The sequence below is a fragment of the Microcaecilia unicolor genome, chromosome 5 (assembly GCF_901765095.1).
Source record: "Microcaecilia unicolor chromosome 5, aMicUni1.1, whole genome shotgun sequence".
NCBI classification, from domain to species: domain Eukaryota; kingdom Metazoa; phylum Chordata; class Amphibia; order Gymnophiona; family Siphonopidae; genus Microcaecilia; species Microcaecilia unicolor.
In genome coordinates, this window is record NC_044035.1 from 27,953,604 (window position 1) to 27,977,123 (window position 23,520).

Genomic DNA, 23,520 nt, shown 5'->3' on the forward strand with positions numbered 1-23,520 from the left:
AGACCGGGGGCCTGATAGTCATACTATCAGGTAGCTGGACTGCCTCCTGCGGTCAACGCTGGGCCGGATATTCAATGTCTGGCCATTTCTGGTGACTGGCGTTGAAATATCCGGATTATCTTTGGCTGCTAAGAACATAGCCAAATCAATAGTCAGCCCTGGCTGGCTAAGTTTCTAGTGGAGAAAGACAGACCTGATATTGACGCTGCCAGATTTGGTCGCAAAGCTTAGCTGGCGATGCACTGAAAATCAGCAGATAGCCAGTTATATTATGCAATTTAACTGGCTATCCGCTAAGTGCTAGCAGACAATATTCAGCGTAAGATAACTGACTATCTCCCACTGAAATTTACCAGATAGCTGGCTAAGTACCATTTAACCGGCCTGGTGGCATTCCTGGCCAGTTAAATGGTGTTTAACATCGGCCGGCGGATATTCAATGTTGGGCCATGTCCGGCTTGTGGCATTGAATGTACAGGTATGTGTAGTCACCCAGAAGTTAACTGGGCACCAATTGATATTCAGACCAGTGCCTCGTTAAATTAGTGGATACAGTTAAGACAGCTTTTTTGCTGTCCTAACTTTATCTGGTCACTTTGCTGTTTACTGGGCTGAATATCGCTGCTAACTGGTTACGGGACTTAGGGCCAGCAACAGCTCTAGTTGTAATGGTCAAGAGAAAGGGTAACTATTCAGCCAATGGCGCTCAACAGTTTTTTGGCTGCCTCCAGTCTTATTCCCAGATATTCAATGCTAGGCCATGTCCAGGCACTGGTATTGAATATCCAGGTTTATGTGCTGCTATTGCCCAGTCCACCTTTAACCAGTGGCATTCCTAGGGGGGCTGACACCCGGGGCAGATCGCTGATGCGCCCCCCCCCGGATGCAGCACGCCCCCCCCCCCCCGCGAAAGAACCCCCCCGCCCGGGTGCAAGCCGCTGGAGGGGTGCCGCGCGCGCCTGTCCGTACTTCGTTCCATGTTCCCTCTGCCCCAGAACAGGAAGTAGCCTGTTCCGGGGCAGAGGGAGCATGGAATGATGGAATGAACGACTGACAGGCACGCGCGGCACCCCCCAGCGGCGTGCACCTGGGGCAGACCGCCCCCACCGCCCCCTCCCCCCAGGAACGCCACTGCCTTTAACGTAGCTGGTTTGTACATGGCCAGTTAAAGCCAATATTCAGTGACACTACCCAGTTAAGTGCCACTGAAGATCAGCAGCTGGCCAGCTTAGCAGGGTTTAACTGGGCAGGACGTGAATGGGGATGTGTATTGCAGCTCCCAGGCACCACAGTTAACTCAGAAAGAGTTAACTGGCCGGGAACAGCCACCGACCAGTTAACTCACTTTTCAGTGACCAACCGGTCATTTTCAGTGGGATCTAACTAGTTATTTTCACTGAAAATGACCAGTTAGCGCCTAATTTGCAAATCGGCTATGTCAGAGCCGTTCGGGGGACAGAGTCAGGTTAGGTCCCAATATTCAGACCTAACCGGCCAGGTTTAGCACATAAATAGGACCATATAAATAGCTGTCCTATCTTTATCCACTAATCCATGGCTAGTTACTATAAATCACTTCTATAGCGCTGCCAGTCCTACGCAGCACTTTACAATTGAACAGTTAAGTCTAAATATTAACCTAATTGGTTTGCGCTAGCTGTCTTTAAAACAAATGGAAATTCAGTGCTGAAACATGCACAGGGACATCATTGAATTTCCAGTTTGAATTTCCAGTTTTAACACCGGCTGAATTTTGGCCAGATATTGTCTATGTTATACAGTAGCCTACTTAACTTGGTTGCCACCTGGGGAGTGTCACCCCTCCCCGGATGCGCATCACCCCTCCCCCCCCCAAAGTGCATCACCCCACTAGCCTTCCTACTAGCAAAGGGGTGCACTGAGCAGTTGTGCGGCTGGCGGCTCTGCCGGTCCACTGCCCCAGAACAGGAAGTAACGTCAGAGGGGCCATGGAACCGGCAGAGCTGACAGTCATATGAATGCTCCATGCACCCCCTTGGTGCCAGCACCCGGGGTGGACCGCCCTCACCGCCCTGTCCTTGGTGCGCTACTGATGTTACATAGTCTATGTTGGACAGAAATCAGACTGTTTTATGAAGGTGGCAGTTGATGGGTTTCGAAAGCCTTTTGTGCCAAACAGATATTAACACTGAGCAAGAGAAACCCTAGAACTTTCCGTTAACGAGTACTCCAGTTAATACTATTATTATTATTATTTATTGCATTTGTATCCCACCTTATCCCAGCTATTTGCAGGCTCAAAGTGGCTTACATAGTATTGATAACATAGTTATTCCAGTGAATCAAGTATAGTTAGTATTGTGTAGAGATTAGTTAAGGGAAGGAAGAAGAAGGAAGGGATTTATTAGGTTATTTATAGAGGTGGGCTTTCATAACTGAATGGGTTGGTGAAGTGGGTTAGTGGGGCTGTAGGTTCTCATTGTAGGCCTTGTTGAAGAAATATGTCTTCAGAAATTTGCGAAAGGTAGTTGTTTCGTCGATTGTTTTTAGGTCTGTGGGCAATGCATTCCACAACTGTGTGCTCATGTAGGAGAAGGTGGTGGCGTGCATCACCTTGTATTTTAGTCCATTACAGCTGGGGAAGTGTAGGTTGAGAAATTTGTGAGATGATCTTGTGGCGTTTCTAGGAGGTAGGTCCACGAGGTTTAGCATGTAGCTTTTCTTACTATAGTGATAGTGATGTCTGTAAGGTTTGCTGTTGTGGGGGTTTCCCCAACCCATCCTGATGTGACTAAAAAACATAACAGACCGTGGTTTACACAAGGTAATCATTGGGACCAGGAAATAATGACATAGCATTAAATATGGGCCTAGCAATTAAGGAACACGAGGTCAAACGCCTAGTGGGAAAAGTGACACTATCTTCTCAGACACTGGATCTATATCTACCAGATCCAAGGAAGAATAGACACATTACGGTCAGTCTGAAACCTTCAATTTCATGGAGAGCAAAGGCTGTTACAACTTTATCTCTTCTGCACCGTTACAATATTAGAGAGGGTTTTTTTTTTGTTTTGTTTTTCTTTCTAAAGCTGTTGGCAAAATGACAGAAACAAAACAAAAATAAAAAATTAAGCCTCTAGCAACCTGCGCAGAAGGAAATTGACTCTCTCTCCAATTCTTCTGGATTTTATGTGCCTTCCTTTGAGTGGTGTGTTCTCAAGGTATCAGCTATAAAGTGAGGGGTAAAGACTATTTTCACACTGCCGCTGGAAACATAGTCCATGTAGTAAATTAGGAAGAGGTTAGTTGGAAGGATCTGTCATAGTGTTAGTCGTACCTGGAGGGAATCTGTTTCTCTGGTTATTGTTCTGAATTTACACAGTAGGGACACAATAATGGCCAGGTCGGGTCTTTTGCAACATGCACTATCCTTCTACATAGGGTTTACCTGTGAGTGGAAATGATTGGAACTGTCAGTTTAGCAGTAGTAAGATAACATGTGAGGAAACTGCTGGAGGTGACCTGAGGTAATTTAGAGCTTTAAAAGAATTTCAAAACAGCAAAAGACTAAAAGGACATTTCTATGAGTGAAGGGCACCCAAATGAAGGTGTCAATTGCACGCATTAATTTATAGACTAGGCACATAATGCTAATTTCTGATGTCATTCACTTGCGTAATAGGCAGCTCAATGTGCTGCGGCGGCTAAGAAGGCGAACAGAAGGTTGAGTATTATTAGAAAAGGGATGGAAAACAAGCATGAGGATGTTATAATGCCGTTATGTCGCTCCATGGTGCGACCGCACCTGGAGTATTGTGTTCAGTTCTGGTCGCCTCATCTCAAAATGGCCTAGTGGTTAGGGTGGTGGACTTTGGTCCTGGGGAACTGAGGAACTGAGTTCGATTCCCACTTCAGGCACAGGCAGCTCCTTGTGACTCTGGGCAAGTCACTTAACCCTCCATTGCCCCATGTACGCCGCATTGAGCCTGCCATGAGTGGGAAAGTGCGGGGTACAAATGTAACAACAAAAAAAACAGATATAAAGAAATTGGAGAAGGTGCAGAGAAGGGTGACAAAAGTGATAAAAGGGATGGGATGACTACCCTATGGGGAGAGGTTAAGACGGCTAGGACTCTTTAGCCTGGAGGAAAGGCGGCTGAGGGGTGATATGAGAGGTCTACAAAATAATGAGTGGGATAGAGCGGACAGATGTAAAGTGTTTGTTTACGCTTTCTAACAATAATAGAACCAGGGGACACAAGATGAAATTAGAATGTGGTAGGTTTAAAACAAATCGGAGAAAGTTTTTCTTTACTCAGCGCGTAGTTAGACTCTGGAACTCATTGCCGGAGAAGGTAGTGACGGCAGCTGGCCTTGCTGAGTTCAAAGGGGGTCTGGACAGATTCCTGAAGGAAAAGTCCATTGATTGTTATTAAATTTTGGGGGTTTTGCCAGGTTCTTGGGGCCTGGATTGGCTGCTGTCGGAGACAGAGTGCTGGGCTTGATGGATCTTTGGCCTTTTCTCAGCTTATGTGCTTACGCATGTGAATGACATCAGAAATTAGCATTATGAGTTAGATTCTATATATGGCGACAGAAAAATCCACTCAGAAAAAAACCCCACCTAGGTTTATTCTCTAAAGTATGCTTCAGTTTTATAGAATAGGCTTAAATTTCCCCGCGGTATATAGAATACGCCGAATGCCTCTCCATGCGACCAAAGTTGGTCACGTCCATTTAGGCCATGTTTTACTTGGCATAAATCCTGACACCTATTTTAGGCACAGAGCGGGTGTATGCTATAATAACGCGCATAGATTTTAGAAACACCTACAACCTGCCCATTCCGTACCGATCACCACGCCCCCTTTTCAACTATGCGACTTGGAATTTATGTGCACTATGTTACAGAATACACTTAGCGAGTTGTGCGTATAAATCAATGCCAGTTAGTGCTGATAGTTGCTTGTTAGCATCCAATTGACAGCGCTGATTAGCTAGTTAACCAATTAAGTTACGTGCACTGTTATAGAATACACTTCGATTTCCACGTGGAAATTAAGAAACGATAAATAGAATGTCAGGGTATGTGTGTATAAGTACATAAGTAATGCCACACTGGGAAAAGACCAAGCGTCCATCGAGCCCAGCATCCTGTCCACTACAACGGCCAATCCAGGCCAAGGGCACCTGGCGAGCTTCCCAAACGTACAACCATTCTATACATGTTATTCTTGGAATTGTGGATTTTTCCCAAGTCCATTTAGTAGCGGTTTATGGACTTGTTCTTTAGGAAACCGTCTAACCCCTTTTTAAACTCTGCTAAGCTAACCGCCTTCACCACGTTCTCCGGCAACGAATTCCAGAGTTTAATTATGCGTTGGGTGAAGAAAAAGTTTCTCTGATTTGTTTTAAATTTACTACACTGTAGTTTTATCGCATGCCCCCTAGTCCTAGTATTTTTGGAAAGTGTGAACAGACGCTTCACATCCACCTGTTCCACTCCACTCATTATTTTATATACCTCTATCATGTCTACCCTCAGCCGTCTCTTCTCCAAGCTGAAAAGCCCTAGCCTCCTTAGTCTTTCTTCATAGGGAAGTCGTCCCATCCCCGCTATCATTTTAGTCGCCCTTCGCTGCTAGGCATTACTCTATAAAATGAGCTGGACCAGTAGGCAGAGTCTGGGCATGACATGGGCATTCCACCTTGCAACATGTGCACCGTATAAGATAATATCATATGTATACTGCAAGGCACACTTAGTCGAACCAGCTTCCGCCTGCCATTGACCTGGCATAAACTGTGTCTCCTGAGTTTCAGTGCACCAAAGTGCTTTTGTGGTAATATTCTATAATGGGCTAGACACACCTTAACTCTGATATACACAAGCACTAAGCTCCAGGGCCAACTCAACCTATGGACCAGGGTGATGCTGATAAAGGGCACCAGTCTGGTCTACCTTCAAACTCCTAGAGGGATATATGCCAGAATAGGATTGTGATGACCTTTATCATCAGCGCCCTGAGCCAGTGCCTGGTCCAGCAGTCCTCCCTAACTTGAGAGGGAGGGGAAGATACTGGATCACATGCCGGAGGAATAGGAGATATCAGCTTACAAGTGTGGAGGGGGGATGTCAAAGCAAAAGCTGGCTCGGGAGGGGGGGCACCACAGTACCTTGAGCTAGCTTTGCTAAACTTGTCCTTTTTGTCATGCCTTCGTGTAGATATCAATTTCCTCCCTGTTTGCAAAGCTGCGCGAGTGGCTGCCGCGCTGCATTGCCGACAGCCCATTCAAAGTGAATGGGCTGTGTCGGCAGTACCGCACCGCCAGCCGCTAGAGCGGCTTTGTAAACAGGGGCCTATGTCCTCTAACTGCTTTGGAGGAATTTGTGAGGAATTCTAAAGTCACGGGATCCCTTATTTCCATGCTGAATAATGTATTTGTAATGTGAGGCACTGCTATTTAGCATTCTGACCTGAACATGTATACTCTGGAGGAAAGGAGAAACAGGGGGTGATATGATTCAGACGTTCAAATATTTGAAAGGTATTAATCCGCAAACGAACCTTTTCCGGAGATGGGAAGGCGGTAGAACGAGAGGACATGAAATGAGATTGAAGGGGGGCAGACTCAGGAAAGATGTCAGGAAGTATTTCTTCACGGAGAGGGTGGTGAACGCTTGGAATGCCCTCCCGCGGGAGGTGGTGGAGATGAAAACGGTAACGGAATTCAAACATGCGTGGGACAGGCATAAAGGAATCCTGTGCAGAAGGAATGGATCCACAGAAGCTTAGCTGAAATTGGGTGGCGGGGGGAAGAGGGGTTGGTGGTTGAGAGGCTAGGATGGGGGAGGGCAGACTTATACGGGGTCTGTGCCGGAGCCAGTGATGGGAGGCGGGACTGGTGGTTGGGAGGCGGGAAATACTGCTGGACAGACTTATACGGTCTGTGCCCTGAAAAAGACAGGTACAAATCAAGGTAAGGTATACACATATGAGTTTATCGTGGGCAGACTAGATGGACCGTGCAGGTCTTTTTCTGCCGTCATCTACTATGTTACTATGTTACTATATTCTCTTGTAAACCAACTCTCACAATACTTTTCTTTCCTCTAGAAATATTTTATATGTTAATCCATTTTTTTTGTTTTATAGCTCTACAGTTCAGCTGAATTTGGAAGACGATGGCAGCTTCTCAGCGAAACAGTCGCACCTAACAGATTCTACTGGTAAGCAGGGGATGGTGATGTACATCAAAGTTACCTTTGTATTTGAATAAATCAGGGGCTATGATTAGTTATTCATGCAGAGCTTTTTTTGAGGGGGTACTTGGGGGTACTGGCACCTGTTAAAATTGACCCATGATCCCCAAGTTTTAATGAAAGAGCTCAGGCTCTACACACCAATTCTCCCTTGTCATAGATTCTATGACTGGTTGCAGGAGGCCTAGCTATTGTGGGGTGCGTCCCTCAGTGATCACCCAACCCCTGAAGGGTGGCCTGGCGTTTGAGTACCAGCAACTTTTTTGTTAGAAAAAAATACACTGTATTTATGACTAGGGTGCCTACGCATAAAAGCTTAGGGGAGGAGTGACCTAATGGTTAGTGCAGCAGACTTTGATCCCAGCATCCTGGGTTAAATTCCCACTGCAGCTCCTTGTGACCCCGGGCAAGTCACTTAACCCTCCATTGCCTCAGGTGCAAAAAAACAAGATTGTGAGCCCTCTAGGGACATAGATAGTACTTGCTTATAATTGGACTGTAGCCCACACGGAACCTGAACTCCGTTTGGGATAATGCGGGATACAAATGTCATTATAAATAAATAAATAAATAAAATAAAGGAAAGTAAGAGGCTGATTTTCAGACCACAGGAGTTAGACTGGCTAACTCCCACAGTCAGCGCTGAGAGCTGATATTTAATGCCAAGCATTGTCCGCTGACCGGCATTGAATATCCGGTTTAATGTAGACCAGTCAGATTTTTAAACAGCCAAGCTGATATTCAAGGCTGGCCAGCTTGATATTCCAGGGTTTCACATGGCCAAATAGGGCCACCAAACTTGGCCTGTCAGACTTTAAAAAATCGTCGGATAGCCAGTTATATTGGCTGATGTAACTAGCTATTTGCTAACCAGCAATATTCAGTGGTACATGGCCGGCAATGTCTCATTGAATATCGATGGATAGCCGGTTATCCTGCATTTAACCAGGCAGGTGCCGATCCTGGCTGGTCAGATGCAGCTAAATAGGTGTGGGGAGGGCGGTCTGCTTTCCTTTTTAGCATTCTAGCATTACTGGGTATTAACAACCTAAGATTTAGGTGCTCGCACTTACACCAGCTGTTCAGTTGCAGGTACCCAGAGTACTTGAAGAACAGGATCGCCCTCTACACACCTCCAAGGTCACTATGGTCTTCCCAAGGATTATTCCCTAACCACACCCACTCCAAAGGACATCACACAATGTGATATCAATCAGCTAGCCTTCTCCGGGGGGGGGGGGGGGGGACAGTGAGGGGAATGGAACGCTGGAGGCTGGAGGCTGGCTGATGTCAGGAGATTTACGGACCCAGGCAGCCAGGAGATGTTACGAACCCAGGCAGCCAGACATGGAACGTTGGAGGTGCAAATCTCTCTATATAAAAAGCAACACCAACGTTCTATGAAGCCTCCAGCCGGAAGTGTGAAGGGGGCGAGATATCCGGTTTCCCTATGAGTGTCTGCCCTGCCCTCTCTGTAACACAGTCAGTGAAGGAAAACAGCAAAGCACGAAATCAAATCGCTGGCTCTGTAACAGTGAAGGACTCAGAGGGGGGAGGGGAGAGAGGCCAGAGGGCAGGGACACACACACTCCCACATGCACACAGAAGAAAACATTGCTAGCCCCCGTTTCATTTGCATCAGAAACGGGGCTTTTTTACTAGTTATTATATAAGATATGTTCCATCTTTGCTTACACCCTATGCTGTCTATTAAAATGTTTTATTGTGTATTGTGTTGACATTGTAGCGTAGCATACTATGTCATACTTAGTATTGTTATTTAAGTATTTTAACTGCTGTAATAGTCTATTGTTTATGTTTGACCTATGTTTAAATTATTCTTGCTGTACACCACCTTGAATGAATTCCATCAAAAAGGCGGTAAATAAATCCTAATAAATGATTAGATAAACTTACAGTATTCTGCAAATTACATGCATAAGTGGGAGCCCATCCTATGTTCCACCAATGCTCCACACCTGCATATACCCCTCACACACACCTGCATATACCCCCCCCCCCCCTTTCAAATATGCACTATGTAAGTTAGGTGGATATTTGCAGACTAACATTTAAGCACCATTCTAGCACATACAGGGCTAAAGCCTAGTATTCTAAATATTTGTGTGTGTAATATGATGCCTGAAGCCTGCCCTGGAGCCTTCCCTCTGATGCATCCCACCCCTCTGGAAACAAGTTTGTATTGTCACATGGGCGACCTTTAGCATTAAAGACAAATGTGAACATAGATGATGGGGGGGATGGGGGTTGAGAGAAAGGGAAAGGATTGAAAGCAGAGGGGAGAAGAGGGGAGGGGAAGGATACATGCTGGATTGTAGGCAAGGGGGAGAGGGGAGGAGGAAATACCAGACCTAAGATGGAGGGAAGTAGGTGGACATGCTGGACAATGGGAGACAAGGAGAGGTATATGGAGCTGAAAGGTAGGAAAGGAGAGATTGTAGACAATGGAAAGGAAGAAAGATGAAGAGATGTTGTAGCATGGGAATGAGTAAGTGCAGGAGAGAAAAAAAAGAGGGAGAGATTCTAGACCACGGGGAGGGGGAGGGGGAGGGGGAGGGGAGAGATGAGAAATACTGCATCATAGAGACAGTGATAGGGGTGTTGCAAGATTGTTGCCCTCTACGCCAAGGGTCCCCAAATGATCGCCCTAGAGCTGATGCTAGGGCTTGGAATTGGGGTGGGGAGAAGGGGTTTGAAGGTTGACACATGACTAGGGATTGCAGAAAGGGGCTGATGTTGACAGCAAGGTTGGCAGAAAAAGGATGAAGTTGGCAGATGGTGGGGAGGTAGAAAGGGGTTCATACTAGGGCTTGGAAAAAGGACTGATGCTAACACTGGAGCTAGCACAAGAGTTTTGGATTGGAGAAAGGGCAGATGTTAAGGGACGGGTGTATGAGAAGGGTTCTAGTGCTGAGCCTAGAAGAAGGGGGCTGACACAGGTTGGGGTTGACAGGGAAGCGGATGAGAAAAGGGGCTTGAGGCTTGGAGAGGGGTCTGATGCTGGGGCTGGGAAGAGAGGTAGGGGCTATTGCAGAACATGAAGAGGCAGAAGGTGAGAAGGAAGTCAGAGTGCAGATATAGAGTGAAAAGACAGAGTGGAATGGACTGGAGAGAAGGGGTCAGAATGGAAGGAAAGAAAGAAGAAAGTGATGAGAAGGGATCAGAATGGAGATGAAAAAGCAAAAAAAAAAAAATTATAGAAGGAGGGGAATAAACAGGGAAAAGACTGGAAGGAGGGAAGGGATGAGAAGGGAAAAGTTAAAGTATCTGGAGAAGCTGGGAAAGGACTTAGAGGGACTGTAAACAAAGAGATGGAAGGGAGAGATCTGAGAGGGGAATGAGGAAACTGGGTAGCAGGCAGAGAAAGAATAATTAAGCTCTGGAACTCATTACCAGAGGATATGGTAACATTGGTTAGCCTATCTGGGTTTAAAAAAAGATTTGGACAAGTTCCTGGAGGAAAATTTCATGGCCTGCTATTGAGAAAGACATGGGGAAGCCACTGCTTGCCTTGGGATTAGTAGTATGGAACCTTGTTACTTTTTGGAATTTCGGAATCTTGCTACTCTTTGGGATTCTGCCAGGTACTTGTCACCTGGATTGGTCATTGTTGGTAGCAGGATACTAGGCTAGATGGACCATTGGTCTGACTCAGTATGGCTATTCTTATGTTCTTAAAGAGGCTGGATGCCAGGAGAGGCTGAATGATAGATAATGATTTGGAGCTGGTGAGGGAATGAGAGGAAGATAAATGAGAGCTGGGGAGAGGCGTGAGTGGAAGATGGAAATCTCCTAGGTAGGTGAGATGTGAAAAGAGGAAAACTGAGGGCTTGAGGGTGAGAGAAGGGGAGAATTAAGAGTAAAATCTAGGTGCTGAGTAGAGATGCACAGAAGTAAAAACTAGAGGAAATGATTAAAGGGAATAACCAATGTCAGAGACAGATGTAGACAGGAAAAGAAAACAGGAGAAGAAATAAAATTGAGACCTTGGAAAAGAACTTAGCTACAGACAACATAATAAAAGTTGAAAAGAGAACCTGGGACAAAGCAAATTAGTAAAAGACAATTCCCAGACAACAAGGGTAGATTACAATTTATTTTCAGTTAAGTAAGTAGGGTATGTCATCTTGAAATGTGCAACCCTGATAACATTAAAACCCGATTGGCTGGGTGTGCCCCGAGGACTGGGTTGAAACCCCATGTTTTACACAGTATAAAAGGAAATACGTTTCCGTTTCTTCAGTGTTCCACTGCATTCGGACCTTTTCGGAGTTCCCGTTTCTAGTTTGTGGTCACTTATTCTGTGTTTGAGGTTCTGTCTGTATTCTGCAGTGAGTAATAGAAATGAAATGTTCTGCGAGTGTTTCGTTTTTGTGTAGGGATCTGACTTGTTCTATGTTTTCAGCGGGAAACATATCAGTATCCTAGTACGCTGCCTTTTTACAGGTAGGGTCGTTGATACTGAGTCATGGACTTTAGTGCATCTTTATTATTTGTATCCCATATTTCCCCACCTATTTGCAGGCTCAATGGGGCTTACATAGTTTTGTAACACAGTTAATCCTGGATGTCAGGTACAATTATTATTGTGCAGAGATTAATTAGGGAAGAGAGTAGAGAGAAGAGGGAAGGAATTTATTAGGTATTGTAGAAGAAGGACTTTCAGAAGTGGATTAGTGAGGTTCTGTTCTTCTATATATGACAGGTCTTCTATATAGCTCAGGAATGGATACTTTACAGGGTTTGGTTACTGGAGCTCTGAAGTCCTCCCCTCCCCCCCCCCCCCCCCCCCCCCCCCCCAGTCATCCCTACTACCTTGGAAAGATGGTGTTATAGGGGGCCCATCCCACTTGTGGCCCATTCATTCCTAGCTATACCACTGTTAGAACAACTTTTTCTCTTTTTTTTTTAAATTTTCTCCTGGATGCCAGAAAGAAAGAGTCTATTATTAAGAAGGAGCGTGTTTGAGATGGTGAAAAAGGGATGGAAAAAATATGAGACAGAAATAAAGCAAACTGCGTGCAGAGGGCTAAGGTACAGAGGCAGGTATACCCACGGATTAGATTGTGAGTCAGAGAAAAGTCAGGCTGTGTGGGTGCAGGGCAAACAGACTCCTTCTGAGTAGCTTGGTAGTGAGAATAGAAAATACATAGAAAAGAGCAGAACAGCAAACACAGTTGGGGCTGAGGAATTGGGGGTGGGTGAGGAATACAAACCTTGTGTTTGTGTGAGTTCGAATCGCATGCTCTCTGCATCTATACAGACTATCAAGTAACTAGCTTTGCTGTAATGTCTGCTGTCTATAATAATATCTGGTGTGATGTGGGCACCAGTGGCGTAGGAAGGGGGGGGGCGGTCCGCCCCGGGTGCACGCGCTGGGGGGGGGGGGGTGTCGGCGCCGCTGGTTACCTGCTTTCTCTGCCCCGGAACAGGTTACTTCCTGTTCCGGGGCAGAGAAAGCAGGGAATCAACGGAGCCGACGCAGCTCCCAGAGACGACGTGCACTCGGTGGGGCGGAGCGCCAGTGGTAATGATGCACTCCGGGGGGGGGGGGGTTGCGTGCACCAAGAGGGGGGTGCACCGCGCTGCACCCAGAGGGGTGAGCAGCGGCGACCTGCCCCGGGTGTTCGCCGGCCTCGCTACGCCGCTGGTGGGCACTGTATTGTCCATTAACAATAACCACTAACATATTGCACAATATAAGAAGCATTTCACTCTCATTGAATCATACCAATGCTTGGAAAATGGGAAATGGACTGGTGGGGGAAGCAGAGGAGGAAAGATAGTTTGATCCTTCAAAGAGATATACAGAGCTGCCAAGGGGGTCAGCTCTGCCCCAACACACTCATAGCTCCAGCCAACCTGCCTACAGATCTGCCTAGAACCGCCCACATCTCTGCCCAGAACCGCCCATAGCTCCGCCCAGAACTGCCCACAATTCCGCCCCTACTAAACAAAATAAACCAGGACCTTGGCCACCAATTATTAAACTAAAGTCTCAGCTAACACCAATGCACTAGTCCACTCATCCGATATTTATAATACAATGCACACCCATAAGTAGCAAGGGAAGCCTTAGATGATTTTGCCACTTCTCATGCAGTCAAATATACTGCTCTGAAATGGTATAGCGTTTCTTTCATCGGGTATCCCTGCAGTGAGTTCGGAAGACTTTTTTTCTTTTTTTCTGTATTGTTGCTTCCCGACACCACTGTGCTACAAACTTTCAGTCTTTTTAAACCAAATGTGCAAAGTAAAAAACTGAATACTTTAAACTTTTCAATCTTTTAAAACAAATGTGCAAGGTGAAAAGCTGAGTACTTATCCAGTCTCGTGGGAATTCTTCCACTTTATTCCTCTTTATTCCACACTGCCTTCCCCTGAAACCGCCGGACTCTGCAGGTTTCAATTGCTTGCTTCAGGGACCAGGGTTAAGGCATGAAAAACAAAAGAACTCCTTCCTCTGGCTCAAATTGAAACGAGACAATTCCGCCCCGGCACAGCCTCCCTTTCCTGCGACAGCAGGAGACACCTTGTAAAACATCGATTCCTGCTGCCGCGAAACCAGCAGGAGATGACATTTAATGAAGGCATTTCCTTCTGTCCCCGGAAACGGAGCTGTTCAGCAGGAGATCCGGGAGTGTGGGAGATGACTCGCAAAAGCGGGAGTCTCTCACTGAAAGCGGGAGACTTGGCAGGTCTGGATATAGGGCCAGCAGCAGCTCTAGTCTTAATGATCAGAGACTTGGGTAGGTCACCAGCCAAGATCAAGAGCAAGGGTAAATATTCAGCTGACGGCCTCTGCCACCATTATTCTCAGATATTCAATGCTGGGTCATGTCCGGGCACTGGTGTTAAATATCCAGGGTTATGCAGCTGGCTATTCCTTATCTGATTAAGTGCAATATTCAGCATTTAGAGACCCTTTTACCATAGCGGGTTTTTTTTAAAGGAAATGGCTGTGCGGAAAGCACCAAAATGATAGGGGGGATGGAACTGTTCCCATATGAGGTAAGGCTAAAGAGGTTAGGGTTCTTCAGCTTGGAAAAGAGACAGCTGAGGGGGGTCTATTATAGATTCCAGGGCTCTGTCCTTTCCTGGTTCTCTTCCTACCTCTCCCTCCGCACCTTTAGTGTTCACTCTGGTGGATCCTCTTCTACTTCTATCCCTCTGCCTGTCGGTGTACCTCAGGGTTCTGTTCTTGGTCCCCTCCTCTTTTCTATCTACAATTCTTCCCTTGGTTCATTAATCTCATCCCATGGCTTTTCCTACCATCTCTATGCTGATGACTCCCAAATCTACCTTTCTACCCCTGATATCTCACCTTGCATCCAAACCAAAGTTTCAGCGTGCTTGTCTGACATTGCTGTCTGGATGTCTCAACGCCACCTGAAATTAAATATGACCAAAACCGAGCTTCTCATTTCCCCCCCAAACCCACCTCCCCGCTCCCCCGTTTTCTATTTCTGTTGATGGCTCTCTCATTCTCCCTGTCTCCTCAGCTCGAAACCTTGGGGTCATCTTTGACTCTTCTCTCTCCTTCTCTGCTCATATCCAGCAGATTGCCAAGACCTCTCGTTTCTTTCTTTACAACATCTGTAAAATCCGCCCCTTTCTTTCCGAGCACTCTACCAAAACCCTCATCCACACCCTTGCCACCTCTCGTTTAGACTACTGCAATCTGCTTCTTGCTGGCCTCCCACTTAGCCACCTCTTCCCCCTCCAGTCGGTTCAAAACTCTGCTGCCCATCTCGTCTTCCGCCAGGGTCGCTTTACTCATACTACCTCTCTCCTCAAGTCGCTTCACTGGCTCCCTATCCGTTTTCGCATCCTGTTCAAACTCCTTCTACTAACCTATAAATGTACTCACTCTGCTGCTCCCCAGTATCTCTCCACACTCGTCCATCCCTACACCCCTTCCCGTGCACTCCGCTCCATGGATAAATTGTTCTTATCTGTTCCCTTCTCCACTACTGCCAACTCCAGACTTCGCGCCTTCTGTCTCGCTGCACCCTATGCCTGTAATAAACTTCCTGAGCCCCTACGTCTTGCCCCATCCTTGGCCACCTTTAAATCTAGACTGAAAGCCCACCTCTTTAACATTGCTTTTGACTCGTAACCACTTGTAACCACTCGCCTCCACCTACCCTCCTCTCTTCCTTCCCGTTCACATTAATTGATTTGATGTGCTTACTTTATTTATTTTTTTGTCTATTAGATTGTAAGCTCTTTGAGCAGGGACTGTCTTTCTTCTATGTTTGTGCAGCGCTGTGTACGCCTTGTAGCGCTATAGAAATGCTAAATAGTAGTAGTAGTAGTAGTAGTCTACAAGATCCTGAGTGTTGTGGAGCGGGTGGAGGTGAATTGATTTTTCACTCATTCAAAAAGTAGAAAGAACAGGGGGCATTCAATGAAATTGCATGGAAATACTTTTAACACAAATAGGAGGAAATATGTTTTCACTCAAAGAATAATTAAGCTCTGGAGGATGTGGTAACGGTGGTTAGCGTATCTGGCTTTAGAAAAGATTTGGACAAGTTCCTGGAGGAAAAGTCCACAACCTGTTATTGAGATGGACATAGGGATGCCACTGCTTGCCCTGGGATTGGTAGCATGGAATGTTGCTACTATTTGGGTTTCTTCCAGGTACTTGTGACCTGGATTGGACACTGTTGGAAGCAGGATACTCAGCTAGCTGGATCACTGGGGGGGGGGGGGGGGAGGAGGGATTGTCTCCAAAAAACGAAAAACAGATTAAAGGTTAGGTGTCCATATTCAATTATAAAATGCTAATAAACTCATTCTGGGAGAAGTACTCAAGTCAATTTTGATTGTTCTATTTAATATTTTGGTTGAGGAGGGGCTAGATTCCTGAAAGATAATTGAAGGCCCCCCCTACAGGTTTGCATAGTGATTAGAGCACAAGACTTGATATCCAGGAGTGCTCAGTTCAAATCTCACTTTTGCTCCTTGTGATCTTGGGCAAATCAAATTACCCTCCATTGCCTCAGGTGCAAAATTAGATTATGAGCCGTCCAGGGACAAGAAAATACCTAGGGCCCTCTTTACAAAGGCGCACTAGCGTTTTTAGCACATGCAAAAAATTAGCGCACACTAATTTATGGGCTCATTTTCGAAAGAGAAGGACATCCATCTTTCGACATAAATCAGAAGATGGATGTCCTTCTCTCAGAGACATCCGAATCGGTATAATGGAAACCCGATTTTGGACGTCTTCAACTGCAGTCCATCGCAAGGACGTCCAAAGTTCAAGGGGGCGTGTTGGAGGCGTAGCGAAGGCGGGACTTGGCCGTGCCTAACACTTGGACGTCTTTCACCCATAATCGGAAAAAACAAGGAAGTCCCTGACGTAAACTCGGACGTTTTCACCCGGATGTGTTTTTATTACGAATAAGGCACAAAAAGGTGCCTGAAATGACCACAAGACCACCAGAGAGAATCGAGGATGACCTCCTGTTACTCTCCCAGTGGTCACTAACCCCTCCCACCGCGTAGGTGCCTATGCACGCCCAATGTGTGTCAATTTGGAGTTATTGCCTGGCTACCGCGTGTCCCGGGCAGTAATTTATTTTTTATGCACATCCGCTACATTCGCTGGAAAATAACTTTTATTTTCCAGCATGCAGTGGAAACCAGGCGGTAATTGTCTTTCTACACACGTAGACTATTGCATGGTTAACGCATGAAACCTTACTGCTAAGTCAATGGGTAGCGGTAACGTTTCAGGCCCAAAATGGACACGTAACCATTTTTATTTTGCCTCACGTCCATTTTCAGCCAAAAAAGGTCTTTTTTGTAGGTGCGCTGAAAATGGACTTGTGTGTGTCCAATACATGCGTCTTCACCAGCACAGGCCATTTTTCAACACACTTCTTTTTGTTACATTTGTACCCCACACTTTCCCACTCATGGCAGGCTCAATGTGGCTTACAAGGGGCAATGGAGGGTTAAGTGACTTGCTCAGAGTCACAAGGAGCTGCCTGTGCGTGACATGGGAATTGAACTCAGTTCCTCAGGACCAAAGTCCACCACCCTAACCACTAGGCCACTCCTCCACTGTTGCTACTATTTGAGATTCTACATGGAATGTTGCTATTCCACTAGCAACATTCCATGTAGAAGTCGGCCCTTGCAGGTCACCAATGTGTGCAGGCCGTCAGACTCACAGAAACCTGCGCAGCCTTCTACATGGAATGTTGCTAGTGGAATAGCAACATTCCATGTAGAATCTCCAATAGTAGCAACATTCCATGTACAATCTCCAATAGTATCTATTTTTATTTTTGTTACATTTGTACCCCGCGCTTTCCCACTCATGGCAGGCTCAATGCGGCTTACATGGGGCAATGGAGGGTTAAGTGACTTGCCCAGAGTCACAAGGAGCTGCCTGTGCCTGAAGTGGGAATCAAACTCAGTTCCCCAGGACCAAAGTCCACCAGTAAAAGGACACCTACGTATATTATGATATTACAAAAAGATATGTCTTCAATTGTCTTTGAGAAAGATAGTAAGAAGGTATTAACGACATTGGGGAGGATCCCAAGATGGCGGCACGCAGTGATCGCGGGTGAGACCGCTCGAAGTTTGCAGAGATTTTCTAACGTTTTCCTTTTCTTAACAATGCCACATACAAAAAGAAAAGGAGCAGTAAGGGTTGGAGCCTCATCGGCCCGAACCTCTTCTCCCTCGCAGCAAACTATCAAAAAGTTCCCCGTGAGAACGCCGGACCTGCTTACCGGGGAGCAACCTGCTGTCTCTTTGGAAGGTGAGCTGAGAGACCTGGGATTAGATGTCACCGCCCCCCGGAACTCAATCCACCGCCTCCGCCTGAAAGCATTCCATCTAGAGGGAGGATTTCCGAGTCGGAAGTCGGCGACGGATACTCCCGGTGAACGAGGCCCAGTGCATGAATGGCTGACGGAGGTCCTGCCGGCGTCTGACCAGCAGACTCGAAGAACAAAATCTCTTCAGAAACCGGAGCCGGTTACATTAGAGAGCATTTGGATGGCTCTCCAGACAACTTGATACCAAGCTGACTAATTAGTCAGAGGAAATAGCACACTTGTGAGTACAGTTGAAAACTTAACCAGATCTTTAGACGTATTAAGACTGACTTTAAAACTCAAATCTCAGATTTAAAAACAGATGTGAATAAGACTCGAGATACTTCAGAGGCAATTATTAAAGACAATATAATTTTGCACAGGAAAATTGAAAAAATAGAAAATTATAACCGACTTAATTTACGTTGTTTGAATTTTCCTAAGGCACCAGGGATAACTCCCCTTGATGCCTTTAAAAGGTACCTTATTGAAGTCTTGAAATACTCCCCAGATCTGATTCCTCCAATAAACCGTATTTATTATTATACCATATAAGAAAAAGATTCAGAGCTGGACAAGGGAATATACTGCAAAATTCAAAATTTTTTTTCCCCATCACCTGTCTGAGATCTTAGAGACTTCTATTACTGAAGAATCTGAAAGAATGACACTTATTATTTCCTTCATATTTGAGCAAGATTTGGAAGCTGTAAAGCGTTTATTCTTTAGGAATTCACGAGTTTTGTTTTACGGACAAAAGATTTGGATGTACATGGATGTCACCAAGGAAACTCAGGAAAGAAGAAGAGCATTTTGGCCATAAGAAAAGGGGCCCTAGCAATAGGGGCCTCGTTTTACCTTAACTACCCGTGCAAATGTGCATTAAAATACTTGGGACTTAAATATATCTTCTTCTCTCCGCAACAATTAAGTGATTTTTGTAATTAAAAAATTAGTATCAGCTTGATATCTATGATTGAGTTATAGAATGGAATTGAGGCCGTATAAGGCGTGCAAAGCGATATTCTTTAAATTGCTTTAATGTTTATCTCCTGAATAATTAAATCCTCCCCACTTTTTTTTTTTTTTTTTTTTTTGGTGGTCTAAAGATGTAATAAGATAATTCCTATTAGTTAAATATTTTTTTTCTTTGTTGTAATAATAAGTCTGTTTTTCCTCTCAAGTGTAAGCTTCTGTTTTTGGTTATATGTAAATTCAATAAAATAAAATAAAAATTAAAAAAAAGAAGGTATTAACTGGATAGCAAAAGAAAGTGACTTCCAATTTTAGCAGACTGGAAACAGAATGAACTTTTTAAAAATCATACCCGTCGCTAGACCACTGTATGTATCTCATAAAATTTGTGCTGAAACAAACAAACAAAAAAAAAACACCCTGTTTTTCAATGGCTTGTGTAACGATGTTCATAAAGAGATGATTGACTTTTCACACATCATCAATAATCATGAATGAGGCAGTGGAGAACTGCCCGGGTGCTACATCTTGGGTAGATGTCTGGTCACAGGTGGTTGAAGATGCCATTAGTAGAAAAGTGATCAACGAGATGAAGAAGGTTGACATGGACAAATGTGCCATATTCTACGGCAGCATTACCCAGGCTTCTAAATCTTTAAGGAGTTCTTCCAGATCTGAGCAGACGGAGGGCAGTTTTGTACGGTGTTCTTAAGAAGGCAAATATGCACGTGTCTGGTTTGCAAAATGAAACATCAGTATACAGCAGTCCTGGGGAGCTGACGATCACACACTCGGGGACAATTCTATGATGGTTGCTAAAAAGTTAGGCATCAAAATAGCAATAAGACACTAACCTCCCCCCCCCCCCCTCGATATTCAAAGCTATTTAACGGCAACACATGACCATTGACCGATTAAATAGCATATCAGCGGCTAACCGCAGATATTCAGCGAGAGAAACCAGCTACCTCTGTCTAAATTTCAATGGTTAGCATCTAGCCCCTATCCAGCTATATCGTGCGACATAGCTGGTTAGGTGTGGATATACAGTGCTTAACCGGTTATGGTCAGTGGTTAAAATAGGCTGCATAAACAGCAGGCCTATCTTTAACTGCTACAAAGTTAACCAGTTAGTGTTGAATATTGGCTTAACCGGTTAACTTTTTAGCTGTTAAAAAACCTGATATTCAATGGCGATCACAGTCCAGCATTGAATGTCTGGGTTTAATGCAAGCGATTGACAGCAAAAGCTCTGCCCGCCACCAGCTGAATATCGGACACGCATTCTATAACAGCATCTAGAATGGAACAGTCTGTTTGCGTGCCAGCATTTAAGGTCCTTTCACTAAAGGTTTGTTAGGCCCTAACGCAGGCTTAGCACCAGTGGCGTAGCCAGGGGGGGGGGTGCCAGGGGAGCGGCCGCTCCCCCAAATGGAGTTCTGCCAGCTCCGGCGCCTATTTTTTTTCTCAATGGTTGCATTGAATATGTGTGCCAGCGCCGACGGAAGTCCGCTCTCGCTCCCCCCGCGTCGTCAACCTGGCTCCGCTTCTGCTTAGCACATGAGAAAGGTTACTGCAAAACTTGTTTAAAGCGGTTTTTCGGTAATTTTGCCTGCTTGCGTGCGTTAATGTGTGTATTACATATTTTTAAAAATAGTTTCACAGAGGGTGTGTCATGGGCAGAGAATGGGAGTGGAAGCATTAACCATCTAGCAGGTTAGGATTCGTACGTGCTAACTGGTTAAGAAGGGTTAACATGGAAGCATTTAAGACTAGATTGATGGGGATTTGTAAGGGGGGGGGGGTGAGATGCAATTGGTTGTTTTATGACCCCCTGCTCCAAAACATAGATTCAGAACTTTGAAAACATTGCATATCTAGAGATAGACTGTTGGTGCTTTAGACAGGTGTAAGGGGCGGGGGGGGGGGGTTGTCCCAGTTTTGGGGTGGTCCATCGCTGCATTAACATCCCAGGGGCTCCACAGAATGTTTATTTTTCCCAGTCTTCTCTCTCTAACCCTCTCAGCATACACACTCTTTTCAAAACGTGCAGGTTCTCCTTAGGGGGAGGGGGATATCCCTTCAAGGCCCTAGCATAGAAATGCATCCAAATAATACTGACAGGCTGAAGTGGGGTGATCCAGCTTTCTTAATTAAACTCAAGTGCATAACAGTTACAGTTCTGAGGTAGTCTTTCAATCCTGAGGTTGCACAGCATTGACTAAACTGTAAGCTGCACACTTTCTCTATATCTGTAATTGTGATCCCTTGATTGCATCAATTAGTAGGGTGGTTGGCTACACCAACTCTATCCAGAATACAATCTTTCAGGGGTAAGAGGTTATCCTATTCTTGTTTCATACACGGTTGCTCTTTCTGGGATCAATTTTGACACACAAATGTTTCTGTCAGCAATCGTTGTCTAGGTTTGGTCCCGGGGTCCAGTTCACAGAGGCAGTGAGTTCGTAGAGGCAGTAGGTTCCCAAAGAATACACAATCCACACGAGTTTGGATATATAAAGTGTATTATATTTGTAGATATGTATAGGCTCACAGCACTTAGTACAGGTAAATGGTACAAGCTGTCTCTGGGTGTGTGTTTAGAGAGAGAAAGAAAGGATATGGTGTTTGTTCAGAGGAAGAGAGAAGCCTTGGGGGTTGTGCTGCAAGAGGTATATATGTGTGCAGAGAGAAAGGAAGAGAGAGAAGGGCCTAGAACGCTAAGCATGGGCTCTGGGAGAGAAGGCTTTGGGAAGAAAGGGGGGGCCAAAGCCAGAGCTCTGGTGGCTGGAGATGGGAAGTGCAGAGGTAGAGACAAAGAGAGACAGGGTTGCCAGGTGGAAAATTTTTTTTCTAGCCCCAATCCAGCCAAAAAAACCCAGCCCAAAACCCGCCCAAACACAAACCCCGCCCCTGACACCCCCACCCCCGCGTCATCACCCCCGCCCCCGCCGTCACCGCCCGCCCCCGCCGGTCACCGGGCCCCGCCTCCACGTCACCGGCCCCGCCTCCCCGTCATCGGCCCCGCCTCCCCGTCATCAGCCCCGCCTCCCCATAATCGGCCCCGCCTCCACATCATCGGCCCCGCCTCCTACGTCATCGGCCCCGCCTCCCACGTCATCGGCCCGCCCAAAACGTCACTAACCCCGCCCAAAAAACGTCCACTAACCCCGCCCCCCCGCGGCCCGAAAAGGCAAAAAGCCGCCCGAAAAACCGCACAAGAAACCCAAAAAGCCGCCCAAAAAACCGCAACCCGCCGCAGGCAAAAATTTCCCGCGGCGGGTCGCGGGGAAAAACCGCCCACCTGGCAACACTGAAGAGAGAAGTGGTGCAAGCACAGCCCTGTGCTCTGCTTGCTGAGAGACAGAGAGAGAGTGCCCCCAAAACCGAGAGAAGTGCCCCAGCTTTATACCTAATAAGAACAGAGAGGGAACTGGAGCAGAGAGAGAGATCAAAAACTTCTCTCCTTCCCAGTTATTTCCTTTACAAAACTCCAGGTTACTTTCTGAAGTCAGGAAAGGTGAGCATTTTCACAGGTTCTCCTGTTTGAAGTCCCAAGCTATGGGAGCCTCTCTGTCTGGCTTCCTTTGTTCTTAGAGAGCCCTGCTCCCAGATGGAACAAAAGGTATGCTAATCAGGAGTAATTAAGACAACCCAGGGCTAGCAGGTCTCTCAGCACCATTTGGTCTATGTCATCCTCAGTGATTCCTGAGGGAGGGGGAGAGAGTTATCAGAAGCTGGTTTAATATTAATCTAAGTATGTCAAGCTGGTTTCATATTAATCCAGTAATCCTGACATCCAGCAATCCTGACAGTTTCCACTTAGGAACAATCTTATATACACACTAATCCACTTCAGAATGGGACTTCTCAGTTCTGTTCATGTTGGATTGAGGTCCACTATACCTCTCCATTCCTTAATCAAACAGCAGGCAAAGGGTTGGGTAAAACCTCTAACCTGTCGCCATAGGAGCCAACTTTTCAAAATTATTGGGGGTGCTAAGCCTAATGGAAATAACTCCTCCATGGACACATACAAGGAATTTGCTCAATATTGGGGGTGCTCGAGCACCCACAGAATTGGCTCTTATGCCTGTCACAGTCATTTTGGACACAAACTGAAAGAGTCAAGGGAGTCTTCATGCAGGGGAAAACATAAAATTGAGGCCCAAGGTCTGGGTCTTCACACTCAGCCTCTGAACTCCTTCCCAGTCACCACCACCACACCACTAGGGTCTCTGATTTATAAAGGGGTGGACAGTACCATTGCAGTGATTCCTTGAAGGGGGATGCTGTAGCTAGATGGTATGCATCTTCTTTCTGCTCTAACGTTGTATGGTCCTGTGGTAGTAACATAGAGAACTCGTGAAGGTTTCGAAAGGAACCTTACACCGGATTGTCTGAAAGACATTCAATAGAGTCAGCAGACTTGGC

At 45.9% G+C, this 23,520-nt stretch overlaps 1 protein-coding gene across 1 annotated transcript in view; it reads left to right on the forward strand.

The window, feature by feature from the left end:
- SORCS1 (sortilin related VPS10 domain containing receptor 1) overlaps positions 1 to 23,520 on the forward strand; it is a 588,550-nt gene that overhangs the window by 233,997 nt on the left and 331,033 nt on the right. The window contains exon 5 of the mRNA XM_030204718.1: positions 7,140 to 7,213. Within this exon, the coding sequence (XP_030060578.1) occupies positions 7,140 to 7,213 (74 nt within the window). The remainder of the gene's footprint in view (positions 1 to 7,139; positions 7,214 to 23,520) is intronic.